At 49.5% G+C, this 12,585-nt stretch overlaps 1 protein-coding gene across 1 annotated transcript in view; it reads right to left on the bottom strand.

Annotated features, from left to right (window-relative positions):
* The window catches only part of LOC149345177 (uncharacterized), a 138,484-nt gene that overhangs the window by 5,267 nt on the left and 120,632 nt on the right, over window positions 1-12,585 (bottom strand). Inside the window, exon 14 of the mRNA XM_089546486.1 lies at window positions 9,087-9,180. Coding sequence (XP_089402612.1) covers window positions 9,087-9,180 — 94 coding nt within the window. The remainder of the gene's footprint in view (window positions 1-9,086; window positions 9,181-12,585) is intronic.

Below are 12,585 nucleotides of genomic sequence, written 5' to 3'. Positions count from 1 at the left end.
GGAACTCGGGACCTGCATGTGCTCGCCGGACCTCGACAACACTACGATTGTGTACAAGCATGACAACGTGTTGTGTAGGGAAATCTATGAGGCATACAGTATCGCCAAGGCTCAAAACACGTGCGTGGCCAAACCGTCTGTTGCTATCCGGGAGAAAGAGGTAGCATATCTGGACAAGTGCTTTGCGCCCTGATAGCAGGGGCTGGCAGTGATTGTTGCGTGTAGTTTTCTTCTTTTGGTTTTTGACCAACGATTTTATCGCACCTTCTTCCTTTATAATTCTACGCGTTTTCAAATAAACATCCAGTTGTTAGTCAGCACTCGTGTCGTCTACTCTTTCTGTCCGTGTTTTTCGCGCTAAAAATTTTGCAAGATGTATGTCTACCAACTCGCCCAGTATGCAGTACTGTTAAATACAAATGTAAGTCGTGGACTTGAAAGCCTCAGAAGATTGAGTTATTCTTCGGAGACCTTGCCATTTGCTTCTCGTTACAATTAGGCTCATGTTTCCCCAACATATAAATTACTGCAGTCTTGTGTGGACATTTTCCACAGTTAACACGCATCGGCTGCTTTTGATCAAAAAACAACAAAGAAACGCTCGTAGTGGAGGCTTGCAGTACCACTCCCACAAAAGGGAGCTCTTCTTGATGTTTAATATGCTTCCTGTGCTACATCTATATGAGTTGAATCTTACCATGAATTATAAGAAGGTCGGTAACAAAATCGAAGACATGCCTTGCAGGCGAGTATTACAGAAGCTTTACATCGGCTCCCAAAACCGTGCTAAGGGCTGCTACCTCAAATGGTTGCTGATTTGAACATTCAGTGCACCAGCAGCCAACGCATTTCTTCTTCAGAGCAGGAGAAAACATTGGTTAGAACACTGTATTGAATTGGGAAGGGAAGCGGTGGATGGACCTTAACCTGGGTGGCAGTCCCTATTCCGGGACGCCATTGGCTGCCGCCGCTGCCCGTGCTCTCTGGACCAGGGCCCGCTGGGCCTCCAGGTCCGAGCTGGACAGGGCCGCCTCCCAGCCTTTCTTAGTTGGCTCACTTTTTTATTATTTATTTATTTATGAACACTGTCAACCCTCATTTGAAAGTACGGATGGAAATGAAGAAAAAAATGCATATATACACAAGAATGAACAAGCCCCTTCGAGCATACAATACAAGAAAGCATAAAAACGAAACAATTCACATCACTGTAGAGCCACCTGCTATACAAAAAGAAATATTTGACAGTCAATTACGCGCTCATCTACAGGAATCCCATGCCTAGACAGAATCCCCAAGTGCATTCAGGAATACCGCTACACCTGTAGACTCAGCAACATGAGCGGGCAGTTTATTCCTGTGCTCAATAGTATGCGGAAAGAAGGAGCAGCGAACGACGTTAGTTCGCGTCAAGTATGGCCGAATCGGTTTGTGGTGAACAGCTATAGTGTATTGTACTGCCAGGCCCACACAATGTGGTATAGCTCAGCATATTGCCCGCAGAATTTTCACCTGCCCGTGAATGTCAGGCCCACGTGTTTTAGTGCGGCAGGATTTAAGAAAGACCCGGTTTGGAGCCGCCTAAGGTGACACTCCTCGGTTCTGTCGAAACCCTTGACAATCGAATGAATTGGTCGCTTCTCTCTGCACAGGCTTCAGTCGATGACTTAAGCTTCGTCTTAGCGGCTTATTACCGTAGCCTGCCAGTCACTGATCAGAGGCGCGTACTTTCCTTGACTCAGGCCAAGGAGCTGCAGGCCAAAGCTCACTGCACTCATTTCGAAACGGTCAGCACGGGTGTTGTGCTACCAGGGTTGAGAGCCACGTGGTGCGGTAGTGAAACTAGTGCAAAACGCAGTCGCCTGGTATATTTCGTACAGCGCGGGTGTTTAAAGGCGATGGAGTTAAGCAGCTCGTGTCGCAGAAAAACCGGTGTCGCCGTTGTTCGGCGTTCGCCGTTGCTGTTGGGGTTGTAGCACGCAACACGAGAATCTCCAAATAAAAAAAATCTGGTGAAGATAAGGGGAACTGAAATGAGGTCTTTCAGACTGCGAGGGGAGCACGCACAGAACAGCCTACCAAGGGTCGTTGGTTCGAACAAAATAAAAAGTGGACCTAGTGACCAATACCATCTTCAAATCAGCCACAAAATGCGACCCTCGGAGAAATCATGCACGAAGAAGTGCGGCACGCGCTTGGCTCCCCGTCATCTTTGTCCTCAGCTGAAGCTCCAGCCTTAACCTACGCCGCTGCAGAACGCAGTCTCAGCCCTAACGACACAGCCGAAGTCAGTCTCCTCGACGTGAACCAGCTGTTTCCGAACGCGGCCTCGTCCCAAGCGCGCCCAACCTTTGAACGACGCTCAAGCCAAAGGAAGCGCCACGCCTGGAGGACTTACGATAACCGCTCGTTGTGCTTCCAATGCGGTAAAGCCGGCCATATTGTTCGTCACTGCCCGCATCGCGGTATCGGTCTTCGTGGCTTTACCTTTGATGCGCAACGACCAAGTTTAGGCAATGTCCTCAAGAAATCGACAAGTACCTGCGTCGAGAAAAGAATTCGCCGAACCGCCTCGGGCGCACACCATCGCCGTCAGCCTGGCGCTTTGCGTCGCCACGCCGCACCTACGAAGCCGCGGTACGAGGAAGGTCTCCCAGCCCCCGTAGGCGAAACTAGAGACAGCGACCTCTGGAGTGGAGGTTGCTCACCAGCGAAACGCCAAAGATCCTCCAAAGACCACGCCGCATGAAGATGCCGCCCCCGACACGTCAAATCCGCATACGAGGAAAACCTTGGCTACGACGCGAAGCGCCTTCGAAACAACAACGTCACCACTAAGAAAAATTTTGCCGATACGGCTTGCCCACGATTCACATACCCGACGAAGCCGTGACCCGACGCTGAGGGTGCCGTGCAACGCAATAGCCAGGACACCTGACTTAGAATTGGTTATCGAAGGTCCAAAAGTCACCGCTCAAGTCGACACGGGAGCCGATTACTCGGTAACGAATGGAACATTCGCTACGCAGCTAAAGGTCACGACCGATTGGGATGGCCCTCGAATTCGCACCGCAGGAGGCCACCTCACTACTCCATCAGGACGATGGACATATGGACACACATATCCTTCGATGTTCTTTCTGCTACGGCAATGTTCCCACGAGGTGATATTGGGCATGGATCTCCTTGATGACCATCAGGCGGTCATCGACCTTCTATACAAGCTGATTACGCTTTAGATGCACGAGACCATCCTTTCGATGAGAACTCAGAAACATCACGTTGCTTTAAGTGTCGTGGAGGAACAAGTGAGCGTCCCACCCCGCTCAAGCGTCATCGTCACCGTAGGAGCCCCGTAAGCGAATAACACTGAAGCCATCATCGAGGGGAACATGTAGTTGCTTCTAAATCAAGGAACCAGCTTCAGAAGAGGCATCGCACATTTTCGCAATGGCCTATGAAGTACTACTGACTAACTTCAGCGAAGAATGTAGGCACGTTAAAGGCTGAACTCCATGTACGCGAAAACTCACGCGAACGCGAACGCGACAGCGGCAAGCGACGAGCGACGCCGTTGCGCGAAGCGAAATGCCCGTGTCGCTTGTCGTGTCGCTCGGATCTGCACTCGAAGAAAATTTCGCTCGTCGCCCGGAAGTTGCTAACGCGATTAGCCAATAGCAGCTAATCCGGCAGCGTGCGTCACTACCGGGCCTCTTGCCGGCCCTGTCAAAGCCACCTAGAATTCAAGATGGCGCTGGCTCTGGCCGGAAATCTTGCTTCACCACCGATTCGTCGTTGTCGCTACGCTGTGCCCCACGTTCACTGCAAACTAAATGCGCACGAAGCTTTCACTTTTTCTGAACTTGCCTCAGCCACAAAATTTTAGCAATAAAACACCCCAGATTTTCAGATTGCTTCTGTGTTTGCAGTGCTGCTAGGCTTAGCGAATATTCGTCGTTTGACGTCAGAAAGCGCGCGAGGTTCAAACAGGTGTGCGCCCCACGTTCAGGCAACACGCGGCGCCCGTGACAACGACATGCAATGACAAAGTTGTAAATACATTTTATGTGGCATTTTTTTGTCCAAAATTTTTATCCGTGCAAATAATGTGTCTCTTGTTATAGGCGCAAACAGCTTTGCGATGTATTATGCCAGCAACACTGATCGTCGTCTCCATTTCGCGTTCGCGTTGTCGCAACGCATGGAGCTTGGCCGGTGGGCGACGGAGCGACAGCCAGCCGTCGTCGCCGCGCCGCCTCGTCGCGTCGCTTACTTTTTCGCGTACATGGAGCTCAGTCTTAACAGAGGAACGACGATTGCTGTCTTCGACGAAATATCCGACGCACGAGAATTCTTCGCCCTCTCCGGCCCATCCGCAGATGATTCGCCTGAACAAAAAAACTCGCCCACTTTCGACATCAACCCAGCCCTGCCCCAGAACACGAGAGTCCAGATCCGCAACTTGCTTTGAGCAACAGTGTTTCCCGTCATCGCAAAGTGAGACTGACACCAAATGCAAAGCGTCGAATATAACCGACCAGCACGTCCGACCTCACCTCCAAAGCCCCTACCGTGTGTCGCAGCGAGAGCGACACGCCATCCGAGTGGAATAAATGCTTCACGACAACGTCCTCCTACCTTCAAAAAGCCCCTGGGCGGCACCCGTTGTTCGAGTGAGAAAGAAAGACGGCGCACTTCGATTCTGCGTCGACTACCGCCGCTTGGACAACATAACGAAGAACGGCGTCTGCCCCTTCCCCGCACCGACGATACCTTGGACCGGCTCTGCAACGCCAAGTATTTCTCATTGATGGACTTCAAGAGTGGCTGCTGGCAAGTTGAGGTCGATGAAAGAGATCGCGAGAAGACCGCATTCATCACCCCCGATGTGCTCTTCGAGTTCATGGTGACATCAGTTGGTCTCTGTTCTGCACCAGCGAAGTTCCAGCGAGTAATGGATACCTTGCTGGCAGGCCTCAAGTGACATATTTGTCTGGTATATTTATATGATGTCGTTTTCTTCGGCCCCTACATTGAAGAGCACCTAAAAAGACTTCAAACAGTACTAGACGGCCGCCGCGGTAGCTCAGCGGTTATGGTGCTCGGCTGCTGACCCAAAAGACGCGGGTTCGATCCCGGCCGCGGCGGCTAGAATTTCTTTGGAGGAGAAATTCCAGAGGCCAGTGTACTGTGCGATGTCAGTGCACGTTAAAGAACCCCAGGTGGTCGAAATTTCCGGAGCCCTCCACTACGGCGTCTCTCATAGCCGGAGTTGCTTTGGGACGTTAAACCCCATAAACCAAACCAAACCAGTACTAGACGCCATCAAATCGTCGCACATAACTTTGAAAGCAGAGAAGTGCCACTTTGCCTATCAAGAGCTGCTGTTTCTAGGCCACATTGTTAGTAAGGAGTAGCAGCTGCTATCGCACTGTTTCCAACGCCGGTCGATAAGAAAGCGGAGCGCAAATTCCTGGGACTGTGCGCGTATTACCGACGATTTGTCATGAACTTTTCGCCCACCGTCTAGTCTCTGACCAACCTGGCAAAGGTAGACGTGTAATATAAATGGGAAGCGCTGCAAGCAGAAGCCTTCAAGAAAATTCAGCGTCGTTTACAGTCCCCACCGATCCTCGAGCACTTTGATGAAAACGCCGAGACTGAAATTAATACCAACGCAAGCACTCTGTGCCTAGGCGCGGTCCTCGTTCAAAAAACTGGCGGACTGGAAAAGGTAGTCGCATACTCTAGCCGTTCCCTGTCCAAGGCCGAGGATAACTATTCAACAACTCAGAAAGAGTGCCTTGCCATCTGGGCCACGTCGAAATTTCGCCCCTACCTGTATGAACGACCATTCAAGGTGGTCAGCGATCACCATACACTCTGCCGGCTTGCAAGTTTGAAGGACCCCTCCGGCCGCCTCGCGCGTTGGAGCCTGCGCCTCCAGGAGTTTGTCGTCAGCGTCGTTTGCTAGTCCGGACGCTAGCACTCTGCCGCCGTCTGCCTGTCACGAGCCCCTGTAGATGCACCGACGCCGGATGACGATGAGGACGCCTTTCTCCGACCTATTAGATCCAGCTCGTTTGCACTGCAGCAACGCTCAGACCCCGTACTATAACGCCTCATCGAATACTCGGAAGGCAAGGTTTTTTTAACCCCTGTCTCCTTCAAGCGAGGATTTTCTTCGTTCTATGTACAGAATGATGCCCTCGTGAAGAATAAATTCGCAGCCAACAAAACAGCCTACCTCCTAGTTGTGCCTGCAAGTCTCCTCTAAGAAGTTCTTCAGGCTTCATATGGCGAGCTGACAGCTGGACATTTCGGCATTTCGGACATTTCGCCGCATTCAAGGCAAGTATTACTTGCCCCGGCTGTCTGCCTATCTCGCAGATTATGTGAAAACTTGCCGAAATTGTCAGCGATGAAAGACCCATCCCACCCTACCAGTAGGATTTCTGAACCATATTGCGACTCCCTCAAGGCGCTTTCAGCAGATCGCCATGGTCTTGCTTGGCCCTTTCCAGAAGCCTACGCTAGGAAATAAGTGATTCATTATAGGGCCGCGAATCTTTGTAGTGTTTGTTCATTCTTCAAAGCTGCCCGCATGTCGCTTTATCGCTTTCTGATGCGAGACGTGCCTACTTTTATCTCAATTGATCGCATCCAGCGGCGACGATTCTACGTTGTTCCAGAATGTTCTATAAACTTTCCAAGCTTGATCTGAAAAGTTCGCTATCAGCTTTAAAGAGAGCACGGCCGAGAGCGGCGGGCATTCTGTTCGCGACCGCCGAGCACGCCACTTGCTACGGCACCGCCGAATCATTCAAAGCCCAAATAAAGAGTTTCGCTTGGAAGCCATCGTCGCTGTTTCCCTGCTCGCCGGACTGCAGTCACCACCAAGTGACAATATCATGCTTATTCTTGATTTAAACACAAATATAGGTCTATGTATGTGAGCATTGTGCCCATTATTTTTGTGACCAGTGTGCACTGAATGCCGAATTTCGCTATTTGAGGCAGGAGCCTCCGTCAGGCCATGTGTCTTTAGCTCCTGCTCCATTTTCTCTGTACAGAAAGAAATGAAACCAAGAAAGTATTCATTTACGGCATGGCTCGGGTGTCCACCGGGATACGTGAGACAGTTACTGCGTCATTTCTTTTCCTCAAAACCGATATTAATGTTTTAAAAATAAAAAGGCCCATAAACAGCGACTAGGTGTGATAATCTGGGGCTATGCAACAGCAGTAGTGTGACAATGCGCCCTCGGCGTTCCAAGCTTTTCAAAACGTGGCATAAGGAGTGGCGCGAACCAACACGACGGACAAACAACAGATGCATACATCGCAGGCGCTAACAGCCGAATGAAACTTCCGACTGTCCATAAAAACTTGCTGAGGAACTTCACAACAAACGATAGTGAGCACAATCAGCAGTCAAACCGGAATGCAAGGTAGCTGTAATTCCTTACATTGATTCCTATCTCACAAGCTCAAGAAACTCGGATAGGCGAATGTTCGCGTTGCTTTTTGAGTGCCAGAGAAACTGTCTCTCCCATGTAAAACAACCATGCCGGCTGAAGAACGACCAAAAAAGCTGTAGTGTACCATCAGTTACCGGAAAAAATTTGTGCATTGTACGAAGGGCATTGTGTATACATCCCGGTCTCCTGTGACAAGCCGTATGTCGGTAAGCCCGGAAGGTGCCTCAATGAAAGGCTTCCCAAGCACAAAGAAAACATGAAACAATACACTGGCAGTAATCTAGTTTCGCACTGTAAGAACTCTTGCTGTGGGTCCTTTCTGGAAAAATGGTCAGTCTTGTCGAAAAGCAGAGTTGAGTTTCCTGGTGAAATAGTGGAAGCTGCGCGGGTCACTGCTTCGCAAAATAAAATTGTTACCCCACGTTCTCTTTATTCAAACAACAAATGGACTTCCTAAGTTTCGGAAAGCAGCGATTAAACTTTTTTTGCCCTTGTTCTCTCTCACGTTTTTTTTTTTTTTCGGCACAGTCCTCTCATGTCGCATTCGCCTTGGTCGTCTGGGAATCTTCAGTCGGAAGTTAGCGCCTGCGGTGTGTGTATCTGTTCTCTGTCCGTCGCTTAGGTTTGCGCTACCTCTCATGTAATGTGTCAGTGACACCGACTAGCCCAATTTTCCACCCTTGTCAATGAGCGTCATGCAAACAGCAGGGGTGGCAGTTGAGTAATCTACCATTTATGCATTGTGGGAAGCCAGCTAGGCGCTCTTTCATCGTTCCCTACATCGCAAAACGACGCATGCAGGAAACTGTTACGACAGTGGATATCCAGGAGGAACCTGCTGAATTTCATTCTTCGCTGCTGTCAGGAGGACTGGACAGTCATATTCAGGCGCACATGCAAGAAAGGTCGAGAAATTTTGGAAGATTTCCAGATTATAAAGAAAGGAGATTGAATGGTCCCCTTCCGCGCAGACTGTTTCATTTCGAATAGGAAAAAGGAAATTAATCACTTTTTTTCATTTGCAGGTTTGCTTACCTGTGCTAAAGTTCCGTTTTTAGCACACATGAACGTCATGTGTAGACTGAGCAGCCTTTTCCTAATAAATTTTAGTTCATAGAATTGCCTTCCCACGTTTCTCACTTTGCGTTTGAGCACTGTCGTGTTGCGTGTCTGTAAGGACGCCTAAAAGCAATGCGTACATGCTCGAGATAGTTATCTGCCATCTCAAAGTCATTATTCCATAAGCTAAACTGCCGCCACGAGAAGGCCGAGCCTGGAGGTACAAAATCATGTACAGTTGCTTCAGCGGGAAGCCACCAAAGCCCAAAAACACAGCCCACAGCTATACATGGCAAAAAGGCCACCATTTCCACCTTAGCCTTAACCAATATCTCTGCTCCCGTCTACAGCTGTCACAAGTTCTTTAGAAGGAGGATCCGCGGACAAACCATTTACGGCCTCCAGTGGCGCAACGATAAAAAATGTAAAGCTGAGATATGTAGTGACATTGTAGCTATTCTATAGATTTCTATGGTTAACCTATCCGCCGTTTCTTTGTTCTCATTTCCTCCTATTTTTATGTACCTTCATATGTAGTATACTTACTTGATTTCTTGGCAAACATTGCGGAAAGTATCTCCCAGTGCCTCTCGCTTGTGGAGTGGCATTTTGGTCAGGTCACTAAACACTGGCTGTGAACCTGCAGACATGCCAGAGAATCGGACAGAAAATAAGACCTCTTAGTTCGCGTTTACACACACCTTTCCTGATAAATGCTGTATGATGCAATAACCCCTGCAGGCTTCGTCATAAAAATGCCATACATTTTTTATAATACTGTATGAGGTTTGTGAAAGAAATGTATGATATTTTCAAGAATGAGTCCTGACGTTCGTCAATTGCAAAGTATTTGTATGACATTTTTCTGATTAACATGTATGAGCTTTGTCATACAGCATACAACTTTTTTCACTACGGACTGCCCGTTTTCTCTTTGCTTCTTCGAAATGTTGTCCAGGTGTAGACATTATGATGAACGGCACAAAGATGCACTGCGTAACAATCCTCTGTCTGACTGACCGCTTGCTGCTCTGGGTTTAAACCGTAAATAAAAAAATCTCTGCCTCTCCCATAACCGAGAGTAGAGTAAGCATGAAATGTTTACGGGCATAACACATTGGTTGTAGATGGTACTAGTCAAAATCTTGAAATGGGTCTAGTGTTCAACACACCACACCGCACTCTTCTTGTTGCGTCGAAGCGATCGCCTGCAATAGAGGGGGCTTAGGTAGGCAGCCGCGAACCGTGGCTTCCTTGTCGCTTTCGTCAGCGGCCGCATAACCATGGCGTTGTCGGCAGGGGCGAGCAGTCTTCTGCTGTGGCGTATCACTCGCAAAGCGATCGCTTTCCGCAAGACGTTTCCTACCTCTCCTTTCATCAGGCTCCATTGCTCGGCTTAAGCAAGCAGCTGTGCCGGTGGTGGTATTGGAATGCAGGACGATACAGAAGCGTACGCGGACACGATGAGACGCAGGCCTGACAAGAATGTATATGCAGCGCGTCTGAAGGCCAAGCGGCCGGTCTTTTACATGTGCGAGTGAGAGACCGCAGCGCCATCCTTGGGGATGGCGCGGAAGCAGTTTTTCAGCCAAAAGCCCTTCCCGCCCTGGAGCTCCCCTCTTGCTCTCGTCTTGTCTCGTTAAATCTCGTACGGTGGCCATATGTTCTCGTTTCAGTGCACGGATGAGTGGAATTCAGTGCCCGGATGTTGGCTCTCGGTCTCGGCGTGACGTCACCGCACTGCCGACAACGGGAGCTAAAAGCATTTCATGCTTAAAACTGAAACAATTTTACCCCACTTGATTTGTTCTAGGAGGTCCCCCCGACAGTCGTGTACTATGGGACCTCCTTCTGTACTGATTTTATTGTATTTGTATTACTATGTGCGTATTAAATAAACTTGAAACTTGAAAGCGAGGACGCAGCTACACCACTTATTTTCCGTTATTTTGCAATTAAAGCCCTTTGTCTGCAATGCAGTCAGGATAATTCAAAGGCTATGACATTAATTTTCTTACTGCAGCTTGCATAAGGAACAACTCCGGGGTCGGCGTACAACTACCCCCCCCCCCCCCCCCTCAGTAATATCTGCATGCCCCGTTTCATGTAGTCTAATATGATAAGACATTTCTTCAGATTTTCGCTGCATACAGCTAATGCGCAGCGCATGTCGCCTTTGGCAACCTGAGCACCCAGGGTCATCATTCACGGTTCTGTATCTACTGTTGATTTCGTCGTGCTCTCATCGCGCTCGCATGAGATTATTTCAGGTTGGGACTTTCTCTCCCATCGTAAAGCCCTCAATTACTGCGCTCGTGCAGAGAAGACATATTACGTGCAGAGCTGCCTCGCCTGATACGTCATCTTCTTGGGGCGAACTGTGCGGCTGACGACATCGAGATTCCTGCATGCTCATCTGTTTTCGTCCCGGTCTGCTGCCTCACTACACCTGACGGCACCGTCGTCTTTACACCATCCCACGTCTTCCTCTCTCGTCATGGTCTGCCTCTGCCATTCGCTGTGCTCACTGTTCAAGACGGCTGCAGACATCCCGATCTCCAACTCTTTTCTAAGCCCTTGCATTATTCTCCATGGTTAATGCTTTGGCAGTATTCAGCTCAACGACCCTTTGCTCGAGCCCGACCGTTGCGCCGAATCATGTTCTCTTCCTACTCATTTTCTTTTTTTGCCCGCATCTCCTGCTTCAGTCACAAACGACGCCTTTACTGATTCCGTTGACGCCAGCCTTTACACACCAGAACGCGCCTGACTTCTTCACCTAATGAGCAAGTTTTTTTTTTTTGAAAAAAAAAAAACTTCTTTCGACGTAGCACAAAACCAACTGGGTCGACATCTACCGTGACCCACGAGATCGACACCGGAGCCCACTTTTCGCTTCGTGCACGCCGAACTGACTTTCGGCAGCCGAATTCCAGATTATCAACACTCAGGTGAGCGACATACTTCAGCGAGGCGTAATTCAACCATACAGTAGTTTGCGGGCCTCTACTGTCGTTCAAGTGAAGAAAAAAATGACACAATGCCGTTCTGCGTCGATTATCGCCGCCTTAACAAGATCACCCGCAAAGACTTTTATCCGCTGCCGCGAATCGATGGCGCCCTTGACTGCGGCTAGGACACGGAATTCTTTTCATCTTTAAACCCGTCGACCGGGGTATTGGCAGGCCCCTGTGGCGGGGGCTGACGGTGCCAAGAGAGTTTTTTTTGACAGCAGATGGCCGGTACGAATTTAACGTCATGCCTTTCGGCCTCTGTAATGCCCCAGCGACTATGGAGCGCATGATGGACTCCATTTTACGCGGCCTGAAGTGGGCAACATGCCTGTGCTACTACACGACATTGTCCTTTTCGCTCCTGATTTTGAGACGCACCTTCACCGCTTGGAGCTCACGTTGACATGTTTAACTGCAGCGGGGCTCCAACTTAATCTCAAAAAGTGTCACTTTGGCGCCCGCCAACTGACAAGTTGGGATCACGTCGTCTCGAAGGACGGCGTGCTTCATGACCCAGCCAAACTTTGTGCCATCGCTGAGTTCCCCAAGCCGTCGCCTCTGAAGGAAGTTCGCAGCTTTCTCGGCCAGTGTCATTACTTCCGACGCTTAGTTCGAAATTTTGTCTAAACAATAGCGCCACTTACAAACATTCTTCGGGGCGCCAATGACCTGGCCGGTTCGTCACCTGACTGCGACGACGCAATCGGCACCGTACGCCGGTTTCCCACAGCGCCTGCCATTATACGACACTTCGACCCCACTGCTCCCACAGAAACTCACACCGATGCCGGTGGTTTTGGCCTCAATCCTGTCCTTACATGACGAGTATGTCGACGAGTATGAGTGCACGAGTATGTCGCTGCATACGCGAGCAGTTCCCTGATAAAGCCGTAATCCACCTACTCAGTCACCGAGAAAGAATGCTTGGCCATTGTTTGGGCGATCAGAAAGTTTCATAATACAACATTTTGGGCGAGTTGGGTACCTACATTCATTATTACAGCGCAAAGACGGCACAGAACAAGAAGGGG

The sequence above is a fragment of the Amblyomma mixtum genome, chromosome 5 (assembly GCF_055824585.1).
Source record: "Amblyomma mixtum isolate Tamu chromosome 5, ASM5582458v1, whole genome shotgun sequence".
In the NCBI taxonomy this organism is placed as follows: Eukaryota; Metazoa; Arthropoda; class Arachnida; order Ixodida; family Ixodidae; genus Amblyomma; species Amblyomma mixtum.
This window is presented reverse-complemented; position numbering and strand designations above follow the sequence as displayed.